Genomic DNA, 19,190 nt, shown 5'->3' with positions numbered 1-19,190 from the left:
GTTAATGAAGAGACACTAATATACAAAATGTATTCTGTCTGACACGATGTTTTACAGTCATGAACTTCTTTAGGAACTTTGATTCTTGTCCGAAGTTGTCTTCAGACTGATGGAAAGCTTGCAAGTCTGTGTGCATTTTGACCCATAATTTCTGTTATAAAATGTAAGTATGTTAGGCGATTCTTGTAAGACAGCTGTTTTGGGTGCCACGTTTGTTCGTTTTAGTTAGTTTCGGCTCGACTCTTTATTGGACCGAGATCGAGTTTTTTTCGGCACGTACAGTCTCGTACCCGAACGTTCACAAACACATTTCGACGGTTTCAACGCTCGCACGTGTCGACTGGGCTCTCTAACGTGAACGATCATGCCGCAAAATCAAAGTTGGGACTGTGGGCACACTCAGGGAAATGCACGACAACCTATTACCTCACGGTCATTACAAAACTATCTGGTTATCAAGCGGTCGACACTAAAGGACTCTGCATATTGTTTTAAGGATTTTATTAACTTCAAATTAATATGTGCTGGTTCTTCACTGTTTTAACTTTTAAATTTTTACCGTAATATTTAAATAATACAATACAGTAAAACAAAACAAAACAAAACAAATTTTAACTTATTTTAATTTGGCAAATTTTCTCAAAAAGTAAATCGCTCACCCCGAACGTCGGCAATTTGAAAATAAATTCCTGGTCCCACTGTCATCTACACTTGGCGTCATACTAAGGCTGACTTGTGAAGGTAAAACTACGTTATCTTCACACTGGCTATAATTTATATGTACTTATTTTTTGTTGTTATATACACACAATGTGGCGTGTGATATTTACTAGGTGATAATTGGTAATATATGGTGTGTGGTATACTTGTTGGTTTGTGCAATTTATGCGAATATTAATATCCGTGCCGTAGATGTCGGTGTCTTGCTGGGCAACATCATATTCCCATTATAAAGTATTTTAAAGATAGTTAACAGTTCACGACACGAGTAACCCATGCAATTATAAAGAGAATGCCGTCGTGAAAAATTATCTCCATGGTAACGTTTTTGGTGTTTCCCTGCCACCCTTGTGTAAATAATTGCCTTATCGATGATTGTTTATTGGGAATTCTCGTAGGACCAGTCATAAACATACCATCGTTGCCTATACACAATCACTGAACAGCGAGCATAGTCATAGACCTTAAAATACTTGTAAGCTCTGTGGTGTAGTTATGTCTATTAGCACTGGGATTAACCAGTCAAAGAGTGCTATGCCATACACTACATGAATAAAATTCAAGTGCCATACCCTGACTTCCCTTTGTTTGCGGTTATTGTCAGTCGTTTTAGTCGAGTTACTCCCACACTGCCCATTCACGTGCAACACTGGGCGACATTCGCATTTACATCGTACTGGAGCAGACACACAGGACGCATCGCTTACCAGCTGTATTTGCATTATTTACATGAGAAATCAAGTAAGTATAGGATAGAGTTATTTTACACGTACCAAGTCGACGGCAGGCAATTCCAGCGACTTATATAGTTGCTTATGCCATGGAGGTAATACCTACGGTGTATTTCAGTTATCATCACTGTTTGTTTGACGAGTGAACAATGTCGGAGACAATAATCTGTTTTGTGGCGAGGCGGAATCATGTACTCCAACGTAGATTAAGGTTATTCGGACGGGCTGTATCCGCTGGTACGCACGCATACAGTGTACGTGTATTATTTTATTGGTGACACACTCTGTACCCAGCTAATTATAACTCATTAAACTTAAGACTTATACATTCCACCAACAGGAGCCGGATATCCTAGCAATCCGACTCAATGTGTCCACTTATGTCCGACACTCCTAGCAGTATAAGACCGTAAAAAAATAGGTGAAGTCTCCGTGCCTTAAACTACATCAACACTTCGTATCAGCACTTCGTATCTACACTAGATATACGGTGTGGATACGTGAGTCGATTATTCCCAAACAACAAGTGTTCAATGCAAAACATATGCAGGGTGGATAAATGCGGTGATAGGGAAATTAAGATACAACTAGAATATTGAAACTCTACAGAACTGTTTCATAATGTACAAGTACCTCACTCATCAGTAGCTTATATATTTAACGATTCACTGCACCAACGAGCATACTTAATACACTTCGCAAATTAACATATCGATTTAACCTATAGTGCTTGCTTTTGGTTTGTGTCGGCAAAATGATACGAGTTCATTTCTTTTGTTCAGTGTAAAGTAATGGGGTCTAAAAGTTGTGATAAATTTGTCCTTCTAGCATAAAATACGGCGTTTGTTCGAAGTATTATATGGGTTCCCGTGAGCAAGAATTGTCTATGTTATTCATGATATTGAGTGACCAAACATGTGCTTACTCAGTCCTGTCGCATTTTCAGAGACCTTATTACGAAATGAAGCCGTGTGATTTCTGTATCTTGTTTGAAATTCATTTCCAATAATTCCGCCATTTTTTTGCTTGTTTTGTTGTCTAATCGCATAACGTTTGCTTTCTGCATGACGCCAGTCTGTAAACACTTTCCGTCAAGTGGGCAAGCCGAGTCGAGTCTGGCAATTACATAGCTTATTTACTTCCGCGTTGTCGGTCGTGGTGTTCTTATCAGTCGTTATCAGAGTTTGTTTTTACCCTTAATTGTGTGTTTATGGTGTCCATACAACTATAGCTGATATAATTTCTATTTCAAATTTTCCTGATATATATATACAAGCAGCTCTCAGTAATAAGTTCAGCCAAGATAGGATCATCTGCCAGCCCGAGTAACGATATCAAAAACTGTTTAGTTGTATGTGAAGTGAGCTTTCTGTGTTTGTCCACAGTCCCTATGTGGTCTGTCCTACGGAATAGACAGTCTATAATTTCTTTTCGCATTGTCACTATTGCTATATCTGTCGTTTAAAGCACTGGCGCTACAGTCGCCACACCTCGTCGTGTTCTGTATTCTCGGCGGGGGCATCCGGGCATTTTCACCGCATGGCAACCATCACGGTGAAAACAAAGGCCGAAAATTCTCAAAAAACGGTACTTTGGGATGGTTGTTGTTTTCTCGAATTTTCACCGGCTCTTCGCTCGGCGTTCCGCGTTCTTCAGCAGCGCGCACAGAGCACATAGAAATACGTAGTACATTAGTGCGCGTCTTAGCAACGTGAACGTCTTGTGACGTAGCTCCGCCCCCAAGTATAGCACTCATGGCTACGTATACAAATGCGTGCCAAATACATTGTTTACGTGAAATTCGAACACGCGTTGCATAACGACTGTAGCGCTTAATTTGGCAAGTAAATCAATCCTTAGCTGAAAATAAATTAGCGCAGTCGTCAAAACATTTTCGCTCATCTGATTATTTTGTGGAAGCAACTTGTATAAAAGCACCCAGTTCATGCCGTTGATGGCGTATATTGTCGGCCATACCCTGATAAATGCTATTTTAAAGATGTTTTAAAGGTGTTTTTCATGCCAATCTGCAGTAAAGTGTTTTATCATATGCAGCACAGACAACATAGTATTTGCTTGATAAAAGTAAATTAACGATGCAACGCACAGCATACGTGCGCATGCTAAAAATTGAAAGAGCACGTACGTTCACGTAATTCACTATTTCCCTAAATTGAACTAAAACATTATTTTTTGTACAAAAACAATATCGTGGATTACAATGAATCAGAATTCACGCAAAATGCGTATCAATACACAAAAACGTAAAAAGCGTATCTGTTTTCCGTCCGTGGAAAACTCCGCGAACAGACTTAAAACTAAATATATTGTTGAAAAAAAAAAGAAGTTTGGCATATCAGACAGGTTAAAAAGTCACTTGAGTACTATACTTCTATTTTAATAGTAGATGTGACCAAACACAAACATACCACGTGATATCAGCTGACTGACAACACCCGGCGCGCATATCCTCTCCACTAACTCATCTTCATTTTGAAGAGACATGAGCTGTTTATCTGTCGATTTCTTTTTTTAAATTTATGTAACATTGAACTAACATTATCTTCGTGGTAAAGAAATGTTAAATTTGCATGCATACTTGTATGCTTTTGGAGCCTGACGTGCTACCCGTAGTTTTTTTTTTCACAAAGTCATAATTTGGCTCAGTTTTATATGGGAACGAATACATTTTGATGAAAAGGAGCCCGTTGTCTTTTTATCGCGCACGTTTGAGAATAACAAAAATACCGTTGACAAAATGAATTTTGCAACTACATGTTAGTACCATATAGAGGGTGCATGCATAGCGACGTGCCAAGTAGTCTGAGAGATGTGCATGGCAACAAGCCAGTTCCCAGTTACAGCTAACATCCTGGTATTGAGTTTGTTTGGCAATAACTTGGCTACAAGTATTAGTGAAAATAAATTGAAGTCAGACTCATAATTTGACCCTACCCATCCAACCCCCGCAATTCTGTTGTTTATGCCCTCTTGATCACTATAGGTGTCCTCAAGAGGGGCATATGCATTTAATACTAGGGGACAATAGAGGGTAGGGGCCAGGTAAGAGCTAGGATTAGACGTGTTTTCTAGCAACACGGAATTATTCTGACCATGAATATTTCACTTCATCAGCAGAAAATGCAATAATAGTCAAAACAGCACAATTTGACAACAATTACCAACATTTTTAAAATCACTACATAACTCGTATTACTATCTCGGTTACTTAGCCCACCCAGGGATGATATTATCGCCTTCGTTCAACTCGGAGATAATATTATCTCCCTTGTTGTTGGCACCACTCAGAGATAACATTATCTCCATTGTTGTTGGCACCACTCAAATATAATATTATCTCCCTTGTTGTTGGCACCACTCAGAGATAATATTATCTCCCTTGTTGCTGGCACCACTCAGAGATAATATTATCTTCCTTGTTGTTGGCACCACTCAGAGATAATATTATCTCCCTTGTTGTTGGCACCACACAGAGATAATATTATCTCCCTTGTTGCTGGCACCACTAAAAGATAATATTATCTCCCTTGTTGCTGGCACCACTCAGAGATAATATTATCTCCCTTGTTGTTGGCACCACTCAGAGATAATATTATCTCCCTTGTTGTTAGCACCACTCGGAGATAATATTATCTCCCTTGTTGCTGGCACCACTCGGAGATAATATTATCTCCCTTGTTGTTGGCACCACTCAGAGATAATATGATCTCCCTTGTTGTTGGCACCACTCAGAGATAATACTATCTCCCTTGTTGTTGGCACCACTCAGAGATAATATTATCTCCCTTGTTGTTAGCACCACTCAGAGATAATATTATCTCCCTTGTTGTTAGCACCACTCAGAGATAATATTATCTCCCTTGTTGTTGGCACCACTCAGAGATAATACTATCTCCCTTGTTGTTGGCACCACTCAGAGATAATATTATCTCCCTTGTTGTTAGCACCACTCAGAGATAATATTATCTTCCTTATTGTTGGCACCACTCAGAGATAATATTATCTCCCTTGTTGCTGGCATCACTCAGAGATAATATTATCTTCCTTGTTGTTGGCACCACTCAGAGATAATATTATCTCCCCTGTTGTTGGCACCACTCAGAGATAATATTATTTCCCTTGTTGTTGGCACCACTCAGAGATAATACTATCTCCCTTGTTGTTGGCACCACTCAGAGATAATATTATCTCCCTTGTTGTTGGCACCACTCAGAGATAATATTATCTCCCTTGTTGCTGGCACCACTCAGAGATAATATTATCTCCCTTGTTGTTGGCACCACTCAGAGATAATATTATCTCCCTTGTTGTTAGCACCACTCAGAGATAATATTATCTCCCTTGTTGTTGGCACCACTCAAAGATAATATTATCTCCCTTGTTGTTAGCACCACTCAGAGATAATATTATCTCCCTTGTTGTTAGCACCACTCAAAGATAATATTATCTCCCTTGTTGTTGGCACCACTCAGAGATAATATTATCTTCCTTGTTATTGGCACCACTCAGAGATAATATTATCTTCCTTGTTGTTGGCACCACTCAGAGATAGTATTATCTTCTTTGTTGTTGGCACCACTCAGAGATAATATTATCTCCCTTGTTGTTGGCACCACTCAGAGATAATATTATCTCCCCTGTTGTTGGCACCACTCAGAGATAATATTATTTCCCTTGTTGTTGGCACCACTCAGAGATAATATTATCTCCCTTGTTGTTGGCACCACTCAGAGATAATATTATCTCCCTTGTTGTTGGCACCACTCAGAGATAATATTATCTCCCTTGTTGCTGGCACCACTCAGAGATAATATTATCTCCCTTGTTGTTGGCACCACTCAGAGATAATATTATCTCCCTTGTTGTTAGCACCACTCAGAGATAATATTATCTCCCTTGTTGTTAGCACCACTCAAAGATAATATTATCTCCCTTGTTGTTGGCACCACTCAGAGATAATATTATCTTCCTTGTTATTGGCACCACTCAGAGATAATATTATCTTCCTTGTTGTTGGCACCACTCAGAGATAGTATTATCTTCTTTGTTGTTGGCACCACTCAGAGATAATATTATTTTGCTTGTTGTTGGCATTACTAAGGGATAATATTATCTTTTCTTTTTTTGGGAACAAGCTATGGATAATATTATCTCCTTCGTTCAACTCAGAGATAATATTATCTCCCTTGTTGTTGGAACCACTCAGAGATAATATTATCTCCCTTGTTGTTGGCACCACTCAAAGATAATATTATCTTCCTTGTTGTTGGCACCACTCAGAGATAATATTATCTCCCTTGTTGTTGGCACCACTCAAAGATAATATTATCTCCCTTGTTGTTGGGAACACTCAGAGATAATATTATCTCCCTTGTTGTTAGCACCACTCAGAGATAATATTATCTTCCTTGTTGTTGGCACCACTCAGAGATAATATTATCTCCCTTGTTGTTGGCACCACTCAAAGATAATATTATCTCCCTTGTTGTTGGGAACACTCAGAGATAATATTATCTCCCTTGTTGTTAGCACCACTCAGAGATAATATTATCTCCCTTGTTGTTGGCACCACTCAAAGATAATATTATCTCCCTTGTTGTTGGCACCACTCAGAGATAATATTATCTCCCTTGTTGTTGGCACCACTCAGAGATAATATTATCTTCCTTGTTGTTGGCACCACTCAGAGATAATATTATCTCCATTGTTGTTAGCACCACTCAGAGATAATATTATCTCCCTTGTTGTTGGCACCACTCAGAGATAATATTATCTTCCTTGTTGTTAGCACCACTCAGAGATAATATTATCTCCCTTGTTGTTGGCACCACTCAAAAATAATATTATCTCCCTTGTTGTTGGCACCACTCAGAGATAATATTATCTCCCTTGTTGTTGGCACCACTCAGAGATAATATTATCTTCCTTGTTGTTGGCACCACTCAGAGATAATATTATCTCCCTTGTTGTTAGCACCACTCAGAGATAATATTATCTTCCTTGTTGTTGGCACCACTCAGAGATAATATTATCTTCCTTGTTGTTGGCACCACTCAGAGATAATATTATCTCCCTTGTTGTTAGCACCACTCAGAGATAATATTATCTCCCTTGTTGTTGGCACCACTCAGAGATAATATTATCTCCCTTGTTGCTGGCACCACTCAGAGATAATATTATCTCCCTTGTTGTTGGCGCCACTCAGAGATAATATTATCTTCCTTGTTGTTGGCACCACTCAAAGATAATATTATCTCCCTTGTTGTTGGCACCACTCAGAGATAATATTATCTCCCTTGTTGTTAGCACCACTCAGAGATAATATTATCTCCCTTGTTGTTGGCACCACTCAGAGATAATATTATCTCCCTTGTTGTTAGCACCACTCAGAGATAATATTATCTCCCTTGTTGCTGGCACCACTCAGAGATAATATTATCTCCCTTGTTGTTGGCACCACTCAGAGATAATATTATCTACCTTGTTGCTGGGCCACTCAGGGATAATATTATCTCCCTTGTTGCCGGGCCACTCAGGAATAATATTATCTCCCTTGTTTGTAGGTGGGACTATTTAGGGATAATATTATCTCTCTTGTTGTTGGGCCACTCAGGGATAATACTAACTCCCTTGTTGCTGGGCCACTCAGGGATAATTTTATCTACCTTGTTGTTTGGGCCACTCAGGGATAATATTATTTCCCCTGTTGCTGGGCCACTCAGGGATAATATTATCTGCCTTGTTGTCGGGCCCACTCTGGAATAATAGTACTAGTATCTCCCTTGTTGTTGGGCCACTCAGGAATAATTTTATCTCCCTTGTTTGTTGCTGGGACTATTTAGGGATAATATTATCTCCCTTGTTGTTGGGCCACTCAGGGATAATAATATCTCCCTTGTTGTTGGGAACACTCAGGGATAATATTATCTCCCTTGTTGTCGGGACCACTCAGGGATAATACTATCCCCCTTGTTGTTGTGCCACTCAGGGATAATACTATCTCCCTTGTTGTTGGGAACACTCAGGAATAATATTATCTCCCTTGTTGTCGGGACCACTCAGGGATAATACTATCCCTCTTGTTGTTGGGCCATTCAGGGATATTATTATATCCCATGTTGTTGGGACCATTCAGGGATAATACTTTTTCCCCATGAACCGGTCATCACTGGAAGGATAATTTTATCCTACTTCCACGATACATAGACCCCTGAGTTCAGCTATACGTATTTTAGAAAGAAATGTTTCTGCACAATAACCGAGAGCGCCCCCTATTTTTTGAATTTATGTAAGGAAATCCATCGTTAACTAGATAAGTGAACCATCATTGATTCGGATATTTTTCGACTAAAGAGCACACATAAATATAGACTGGCGCCAATTAGGGGGTAGGTGACGAGAAAAAGAGATAATTAAAACAGAATATAATATGCAATATACTAGTTTAATTGATGGTGAGTGGGCGACTTGTGGACATTTTACTCCTTTTCTCTTGAACACACTCCGCGAAATAAATAAATGAAACAGTCATGTATCAAAAAATTATCACGAATCAATTGGTTTTAACATCATTTAAAAATCACTTTATTTTAAAGTCGCTGTAATCTCTAGCCTGAGCTGCGATGTACGTGAACGATAACGTGTCCTACTTTTGTCAGAACAATCTGGATTATATTTTAACATGTTAATGTTATTTAGCCCATCCTTTTGTGTTAACAAGTAGGAATTCAGAACGGAATTCGCACAAAGGTTGACGGACTAAACCTCTATATAGGTTGCCATCCACATTGTATACACATCGAAGCCAATAGTTACAATGTAATAAATAAGAATTAGAGAATCCGCCTTTTCGTTGTATTTTAATAGGAGTGTCGATGAGTATTTCTTTAAGTACTTATACTTTTCACACCGTTTCTTTTAACGATCAATCGATGTCTTCAAATTGTTCCCACTGAGTGGACGACTTAGTGACCGTGACGCAGCGTCATAATGATCGTGACGAAACATCTGTGCAGATGAACGTGTTATCCGCTAATGTTTTTCCATAATGGCGGGCATGTCAATATTCCAGCACCCTTCTGGATGATTGCAGTAGATCAATAATCTGTCAGAGCTTCGTGGTATTTTCAAACGAGTTGGCTCGCTATGCGTAACTCTACGAGAAAGTCACGAAAGCTAGGTTTCCATGAATACCAAAGTAAAGAGTTTTACGCTTGTTATTCAATCCATAATCGTATTAATTTGTCCTTTCACATTTATAAACCGTATTTATGCGATAAATATAATATGAATTTGTCCATGTTCATCCACTGTACAGTCACGTGACCCATTGATGATGACACGTTAAATTCAACGTTCTGCTGTTGTTTGTATTCTTGCGTTTTTATGCCTAGCAACCTTCGGTAACTTCAGTGATTTAAACTGAATCAAACAACGGTATTGTTCAATAAAATACCATAGCATTATCTTTTTTAACGGCGATGATCTTTCCGTCGCGGTTGACTGATTTGAGAAAGGTAATACCGACCCTAAATCAGATAGCAATACATTATTCTAACTTTTTCCATTCACACGACGGAAAAATGGAGCAGGCATTAAACCGTTATGCTACAATATATTGTTTCTTTTAACGAGTTCATAATAGCAAGTGGGGCTTCACCATCAATCTTCGACGCACAGCTATCTTCTGAGAGATGTTTGTTACTTTCGCGATATTTTTGAAACATACTAGAGTAGGCTGTAGAATTTACGTGCCGTTGTCAGGGATGTAAGTATGTCACATGACAGATTTAAGTGTTCCATTTCACCAAATATATAGTTCATGCGCTAGCGTCACAGCCTTGACACCCTAAAATATAGGCCAGATGATATTCACGTGTTTGTCTATTTTAATGCAGCCTTGTGTCCCGTAATGATGTATAGCCCTACGCGTATATCGTAGAATCACAAAAAATGCGACTATTTATCAGTCTTCAGCCAAGGTTCTATTGTGTACTAGGTCAGGGTAAAAGCTAAAAGCTGTCCACATCAACAACACATTTCTTTGTGTCGAACCCTCGCCCAAGCATTACGAGAACAATGTGATTTCAGAACTTTATAAAAACGAGCTATTATTTGAGAATGCACCTGAAATCGAGCGATGACAATTTAGCTGGTCATGACCTAAAACAACTCACCCTATACAGACGCGATCACATGAAATTTGGTAACAAATCCGTCCAGTGTCTGTCAGCATTGAGCCGGATCTGTTCGTGCAAATCCATTATCGAGACACGCACAGACAAGCATTGCTGTCATGGAAGATTGTTAAGTTGTAAGATCGATGTTTTCGGACGCTAGCTAATTAAGTTAAGAAGGCTGTGACCTTATTAGATGCACTTTGATTATAACCGTTTCAGATTATCATTTCAACTACGCAGAGATGCGTGTAAAAACATTCATCAGAATTCGGAATATGCAAACGTCACGTTTTTTTTTCTACGAACAGAGCCTTGTTTTTGGAATTGTAATATTTTCTGAACGCAACGACCTATTCACATCACGATTTTGTTCACATCGTCCCAATAATAGTCTTATGAATAAAATGACACCTGGTTTTTATGGTTATCATTATTTATGTTTTTTTCGACGTCCGATTGTCAAAATTGCATATTTATTATCGCCCCAAGATCAAAATACGATCTCTGCAAAATCCACTTATGCATTTTTATAGACAGCGATTCACTCATTCCTCTTAAAGTTATCATACCTGAGAGCCAAGTCTCAAAATGTTCAGCTTCATGGGTAAATACACTTTAACCAAAAGAAAGATTCAACGATTCGGTCCACAGCCTTTAAATAATTATTGATACTATCATAGCTACAATTGACGTGCTTGGGTGGTTTGACGCTTTCATGGCTAGTGTCTAGCAGGAATTAAACGACTCGTAAATTTTAGTGAAAAACAAACTCAAGGTGCACTGCCTCGTGAACGTCAAAAAATACTTGAAAGATTCACGCTGCGCTGTTCATTTATCACACGTTGTTTAATTTGATATTTAGTTTCCTACACCATCTTCCACAACACATTGAACTATCGTCACATAGTAAATTGTTTCCAAAAAAAGCAGCTGTCCAAACTTGGAATGTGTTTCATTGAACACGTTCATCGACGAATTTGGTTTGAAAATACTAGTAATACCCGTTATATGCATATTCTGAATACTGAATAGTGAACAAATTAAGAATGAAATAGAATACGCAAATGTAAATTTGTTTTTCGTATTTCATTACAGAGGTATAAATTACATAAACAAATATTATTTTAAAAAGTAGAAACTTCGTTATGTCTCGGGCTGTACGAGATCAAGAGTGTCACGAGTTCATTGTCACGCCCAGGGCCACATACAGAATGATTGATAAATAGTTGACGGAGGATAGCGGTGTACTTTTATTAATTCTGAATAATGTACACCGTCACAGTGATTGAACACACCGCTATGAACCATAGTTACAAAACACAAACACCGTTGTACACCGTGATCTATTCATTGATGAACGTGATGCGTTTGTTATTAGTGTATAAAAGAACGATCTCTGCACACACGTTAAAAGTGCACGACTAGAGCTGACTCAGCCGCGCAACATTCCTCATAATGTAAGTATTCTTTTGTCTAACTCTATTTACTTTCTGTTTTAAAACATATTAATTAGGGGATTACTAAATCCCCTATCTAAATTACAATTGGTATCAATTGGTGTTTCAGTGCCACTCTTTATAACTGAATAGAGAAAACGAAATTTTAATAGCACTAAACTTTATCCGATGGAACGAAGCCAAAATCCTTTAAAATATTTCAGAAAATAAGTAAAACTTTAAGAGATTACGTTTAGCACTGCGCTGTGATTGGGCAGTTAGTAATAATATACGAGGTGATCAGTAGTAACTGAGCGCGTCTGAAACGCATTTAGTACATTGTGATTGAACGTTCAGTATCGTTTATACTTCTATTAAGTTTTCAACCAAACACTATCATTGTTTGTATGACCGGGGAAGCCGCCAAAGAAAGTAAGTAACTTTATCGACGAGAAATCGAACACATACGTATCTTATTTATTGGCTATTTTAACCAAAACGTTAAAGTTGCAGAAGAAATAGTCGCATATAACTACTGGTTAGTTTCAAGTAAATTCCGAACTAACGCAAACAATAGCGTTTCCATGTCAACAGACATCACGTCATTAAAGTCAATGGCAACAGCTAATTAAGGCCTGTCTTGTGCTAACAATTTGTGTGTTCTCATGTAGCACAGGGTTTGGATATCAGTTTAATTTGTGATATACTTTGAATCTCTTCTCACAGAGGGAAATCGTTACATTGATTCAGTTGTCGTTGCTGTAGACAGTCGGCAAGTTTGAGAGGACTTTCACAATTCGTTGTTAATAGAGGTTCCAGCAACTATTCTGTATCGAATCATCATTGTTGGTGCCTGGAGGGAAAATGCTTTATTTTTTTAATATGCTCTTGTGACTGAGAAAGCAAAGTAATTTAACTGTTTAAATTTAAATGTTACAAGTGAAATAAGATTTTGCTTTTCTCCAATATTGTTTCTTCTGGTGTATGCCCCCTCATGAATACAGCTAGGGACGAAAGTTTTCAAAACTCATGGTTTTTTTTTTCGACGACAACTTATCATCTAAATAGAGCGTCTAATGTGTTACTCCGGCGTGTGCAACCATCTGTCTTGAATAGTGACTTATCTGAACTTAATATGTTAAACATGCAACATGTATTTTTTTAACAATTTTGTTTGATATTGCATGTTGGTGAATATATTGGACTATGATACAACGCTTTTCTTGTAGCGCATATCTGAGTTTTTGTTCGACGAAACAACGACTTTCTTCAATACGCATGCGCACTGCTTTAATACGTGCAATATAGTCAATGCTCATGCGTTTTTGATTTCAATCTTATATAATGAAAACTCTTGTGTGTCTTGCAAACGCTAGATTTTTAGTTTATGATACATCATAATAGGATTTGGTCCCCAGTATGGAGTATCGAACAGCAATACTAGAAAATATATGTATAAAATATAAATATATAGGTGTTGATGTGATCGTACATTTGTATTGATTCACTATGAATACTATAACTATAGCGACGCACTGATCGCATTATAAAGCAGCCAGAATATTATATGTGCTTTTTTACGCCCCCCTGCTTCATACACTAGACAGTTTTGTTTGATACATGGAGCTGACGTACAGCTCTGTAATTCTGGTGCACTACTGTGTTTGTCTCTATTAATGTTAATTGAACTACTACTGTGCCCTACAGAGATTCAGAATACTATAATTTCTGTTATCATACATGGAACGTTCGTGTTCGTGCTCTCCAAAATATGACCGCCGTATTCGGCGACTCGTAAAATACGAAAATACTTTTACTGTGTGGCCGGAACTATTTATTTGGTATCACTGCGGACGTTTAAAACTCGGCGACGATGTATTTCAATGTTGTTCTTACAACTTTTCACGATCATTAATCGACAACTATGTATTCTGTGTACTTTCTTTTAGGTCTTGCGTTTTACTGTTGACTAAGTACGAGTATCAAAACAGAAAATGTGATAGTTTGCGGTGATAAAACATTGAACAAACAAACTACCGCATTACGTTTGAAACGTTATGTTATAATAACACACCAATTGACTGCCCTCGTTAAACAAATTAAAAATAATAAATAAACAAATAAATAAATAAACAATAAATAAAAAATATATAAACGCATAACCTCATATATAGGGTGTCGCTTTAATTGAGTAATTGAGTTGATTTCCAATGCATTATCATGGTAGATAACTTCCCATTGCTTATAATGGCAAAGTCAAATGCATTTTTTAAAAATGTTTTACTCAAGTATGCCTCGTTTAAAAAAACAAATTTAATATATACATTATGCATGTTTATTTTATCGTGGTTTAAATATTGTACACAGTTCATATAACGTTATGTTTTTACTCATTGCAGATTGATATGGCTGTGTTTCACTTTGATGGTTTTATGTTTTTACTAGTTTTTGCTTCAACTGTAACAGCACAAAATTGTGGTAAGTGTTATTTCTTTTCTTCTACACACTTACTGTTCTTTTTGAAACCAAAAGGGTTCTGCATTCAAGTTCGTTAGTGTTATAATTTACTAAGTGTTCGCCTGGCATTGTCGACATTCCCAGAATATGGCACTGATCATTGGGCTATTTCGGAAGCCATGTTAACGTTGTGTTCCGAAGTTTGTTCCGAATGGCGCCATTTGACAGTAATCTAGACGTTCTATCGATCTTGCAATTATCAAATCAGAGAATGTTTTACACATTCAAGCTGTTTCAGGTACTCCTGGCGGCCAGGGATGTGTTAAACACCCCCAATCCACCTAGCATGGATGAATCTATATTTTTTTGTCCTGTTTCAAACTTCACAGAAACTGTGACGCCTGGACTCTTTATTGTTATCATTGACATGTTGTGAAATCGACAATAATTTTCAATTTTGTGACTTTTTTTCTGCATCTTGCCAACTAATGAAACTTTATGCATAACTTCACTATACAATACAATACAATACATATAGAAAGACTATAGGTTTATTTTCTTTCAGATTTAACCGTTAAGGATATGAATTTTGGTGACCCGAATCCAAACACTGATACCATTCGGTATGTCACAGATGTAGATACAACAGTAGACATATTCTTTGCTTATGTTGGGAATAATGGTCCGGACAACCTCCCAGCAGGCACTGCAGGGGAACACTTTGAAATCAAGATGTACATATCTGCCCTGGACGACTCTGGTAATATGGATGACCCGGAAGAGGTGACTACATATATCAATGGAGATTCAAAAGTCGACGAGCTTCCTGCATCAGACGAAAAATCATACGCCAGTAATGGTTTCACTATTCAATATCATTCATCAAAGTGTTCTACTCACAGTCATTTATGTCTTAAGATTGTAAAGAATGGAGTATACACTGATAATGATCCTACAAATGACTTTCAATGTTTACCATTCGTTAAAGGGGCATCTACAGCGGCTGTAGGATTGACCAACTGCCAATCAGGTACAATATTTTTTCGTTATACTTCGTTATGCTTAATAACCGAATTGATGTTTACGTGTTTACTATAATTAGACGTAGTATTTACCTTGCCGTTTATTCGGTGTTATTTGCTTACTTTACTTTCTACGTCTACAGCAACTATGAGTTTACAATTGTTTCTCAGTACTAAGTATGTGTAATATAATCCTGAGTGTATTTTACTATAAAATGTATTATATTTAGTTACAATTACATTTTCAGGTATAATTTATTAAATTAATCATTCATTTATGTTTTCAGACGTTATTCCAACATCTATCAGTGTATCTGACCCAAATCCGGCAAATTTCAGCTCAAATGAACCCGTCAATGCTACCTTCAGTGTTAACCTTCAAAACGCAGGTGGAACGAAAGTACCGGGATCAACATCAACCTCGGACAACATCGCATTTTCCATCTTCATTGCTGATACAGTGAGTGAGTCTGCATCGATAAAGAGCGACCTCACCGACTCGCTAGTGTACACATGGAATGACGTCAGTACCGGTATAGATGAATGGGGAGAAGTGGCGTATGATAACTTGAAAGTGACAATAGCCATCCCGGTATTGGATTGTGACCAATATCAGTATTTGTGTATAGTGTTCGAAAAAGGTGGGTGTATACTAGTAGCATATTGTTATCAATGGTTGTATTTATTTATTTATTTATTTATTTATTTATTTATTTATTTATTTATTTATTTATTTATTTATTTATTTATTTATTTATTTATTTATTTATTTATTTATTTATTTATTTATTTATTTATTTATTTATTTATTTATTTATTTATTTATTTCAACTCTCCCGATTATGTTGTATAACAGGCCACTAAAAGGAGGTCTGAAGTCGTATCAATTATTCCATTGATACTCTAAATTACTCATATACCATAACTGCGACTTGCCTGGCCTAGCATATATACCGTTGTTCTACTCGCTAACGCGGTATAGCTACAGCGCCAGTATATCTCATTATCTATTCAAATTTATGCTAAAGACACCCCCCCCCCCTACATTATGCGGTGTCATAGGCAATCTTTGAGTTAATTTGCCTATTTAAATGCTGCTCAGAAGGAATTCTCATAAATCTATTCCCATAATCACGTGATTTCATATAATTCCCATTGACATTCAAATAATTGATCAAATCCTAACGACCAATAATTGGCTAGAATTAGATTTTCAAATCGTCGTACATAGGCGTTGCTGGAGTGACGTATTACGAGTGACGTAAGCCATGGCATGTCTAACATGCCTACACTATGACTAGAAATGACGTAGTTATTTTATTAGAAACGACGCATGTTATATTATATTACCATTATATTTAGTTGAAACAATTTCACAGTTAAAGTAACTTTGGCCAGGGTCGAAAATCTAAAGATATGGCGTTTCAGAGTATCCGTATTGAATCAGATATGTAGTTTTGTCTGGACAACATGAAACCCCGTTCTGTCTCGATGATTAGCCACACGTAAAATCTGCGAATCTGTGAGGACTTTATGTATCAACTAAACTGTGGTTTAGAATTTACGCCCTCTTTCGGTACATAATAAAATACTCGTCCTGGGCCAAATTTATTTTAGTTTGGTGCTACAAATTTGCAGCGATTGAAAGACTAACAACCTGAAAACAAAGGACCATCCTAGAGTACGCCTCTCTATTCTGAATGGGTATCTTTATATATAAACTCGCTTACCCGATTATGTGTATCTTTTTGTCGTAAAAACTCACAACGTACCCCCTCTTGCGTGGATTGTCCTATCATAGTAAGCCTTTCGTTTACGTTTTATGTCAATTAAAACGTTCAAGCTTGTTCACAATGGTGTTGCGAAAAAAAATCTTCCCTTTATTTACCAATTAACAGTGACAATTAACAATTTAATGTAACAATAATGTGTTTAATTGTTATCTACAGGTGTAAACGCGGCTTTTGACGACGATGAATCGAATAATTTAGTATGCATTCCGTTCAGTGACTTCGGGAGCATTTCTTGCCCAGTGCGAACCACCACTGCCCCAGTCCGTACCACACCTATAGCCATTGCGTCTACATCTAAAGTCATTTCAACGACTGGAGGAGCGCCAAATGTGACTATGTCCGAGGGAAACACTGGTATAGTGAACATCCATGTCGGGGTTGTTGTGGGTATTGCTCTAAGTTGTGCCGTTGTTGGCGCAGGCCTCGCATTTCTGGGCCCAATTGTAGTCAAGAAAATTCTTGTGAAAATCAACACAAAAAAAGTAGACATTACAGACCATACACCAGATGATAAAACACCAGTTAAGGCGACAGATATTAAACCGACGCCAGACGGCAATGCTAATGGTGGAGCTGTATTAACGGAACCATGACGTCATGTATGTAAAGCATACCAAGGACACATGCGCATTCCATGAACTCAATATGAGATATATGAAATGACTGAGTTTTGGGCGTTTTCTTATATGATGAAACGTGGTGCGAACCTTTCCGACATTTACAATTTTTCATTGCGAGATTCATTCAACCTCAGACTTGTAATACATTTTTTATTACTAGTCTGAGATTCAACATGTGAGTGGGCCAGTGAGTGGCAGGTTACGCCTGCTTCCATTGTGTTAGATGATCAGTTTGAGATTTGGGAAGTATTAAACATTGATTAACTACAATTTGCTACAGTTTTCAACGTAGAATTTGTGTTTGTTTTGAATCATGATAACATATTTCTTAACATAGTATTAAGTTCTTAACGTGACTTATATTTAGTAAGATTTCCATTACGAGGGAAATGCAACACAAATGACTGCATAAGGTTGCAGCCAGTCTGGATAGGGGTATCATGATGGTCCCTTGGGGGCATTTCAAGGTACATCGCTGTCGCGGTTCAGTGCACGGTGGTCGCTAACAAAATGCAGAAGATTGTCGAACTACGTAACTACACGGTTTTGATGATCACGGAGATAAATATAATATTTTGCGAAAAGAGTGAAATTTGCAAATACTGCGAATTTAAGTTTTCTCTCCAAAAAGCGGAAATCGGTATGATGACTCGATTAAACAGATTGTTGACATTGCTAGACATGGTTTTCGTCGTACAAACAACACTGCACGGCGTTTAGAAGATAATCAAAGATAATTTTGCGTCAACATTTGTCAATGACTTGAGGTTCGCACTACTAATATGATACTAGTACACATTTATATAATTATTGTATTCTATATTTAAGCCCGATGTGAGATGGAAACCATATTTTCGTCGCTGATTATAATTTATTGTAAATGTAATAGTCATTTATTGACAGATATCATGTTTTTCAAGAGTAATCAACATAAATATTTGCCTTATTGTGTCAAGTTTCCGCTACAATAGCAATCTTTGTTATGTAACCAGTTTAAATGTCATATGTATTTATTACATTCGCATGTATTAAAATATTTGTTTTTTTAAATTCTACTATTAATTGTTGAGCGATTCAGTGATTGTTATTAAAACTAAAACCCATATATACTGTGCAAAACGATGTATTGCTTGATGTCCAAATGCGTAATCGCAACTCACTGTCAAAATAATTTGTTTTGTTTAATGTTTCCCTCAAGGTAACTCGAAGTT

At 37.4% G+C, this 19,190-nt stretch overlaps 1 protein-coding gene across 1 annotated transcript; it reads left to right on the top strand.

Annotated features, from left to right (window-relative positions):
- The first annotated feature begins 1,380 nt into the window (after window positions 1–1,380).
- LOC100373745 (uncharacterized) lies at window positions 1,381–17,952 on the top strand. Its single transcript, XM_085496462.1, has 5 exons — window positions 1,381–1,461; window positions 14,487–14,565; window positions 15,110–15,574; window positions 15,854–16,207; window positions 17,516–17,952. The coding sequence occupies exons 1-5, from the start codon at window positions 1,450–1,452 to the stop codon at window positions 17,950–17,952; spliced, it is 1,347 nt and encodes a 448-aa protein (XP_085352588.1). The 5' UTR covers window positions 1,381–1,449.
- Window positions 17,953–19,190: the final 1,238 nt, after the last annotated feature.

The sequence above is a fragment of the Saccoglossus kowalevskii genome, chromosome 1 (assembly GCF_978046115.1).
Source record: "Saccoglossus kowalevskii chromosome 1, keSacKowa6.1, whole genome shotgun sequence".
In the NCBI taxonomy this organism is placed as follows: domain Eukaryota; kingdom Metazoa; phylum Hemichordata; class Enteropneusta; family Harrimaniidae; genus Saccoglossus; species Saccoglossus kowalevskii.
The sequence above is the reverse complement of the archived record's forward strand: the minus strand, read 5'-3'. Positions and strand labels throughout refer to the sequence as shown.

What these genes read in the sequence shown, in the direction of transcription:
- LOC100373745 (XM_085496462.1), top strand. An exon ending in TGTAACAGCACAAAATTGTG is followed by an intron (nt 14,566 to 15,109) that starts GTAAGTGTTATT and finishes ATTTTCTTTCAG; the next exon opens with ATTTAACCGTTAAGGATATG. An exon ending in ATTGACCAACTGCCAATCAG is followed by an intron (nt 15,575 to 15,853) that starts GTACAATATTTT and finishes TTATGTTTTCAG; the next exon opens with ACGTTATTCCAACATCTATC.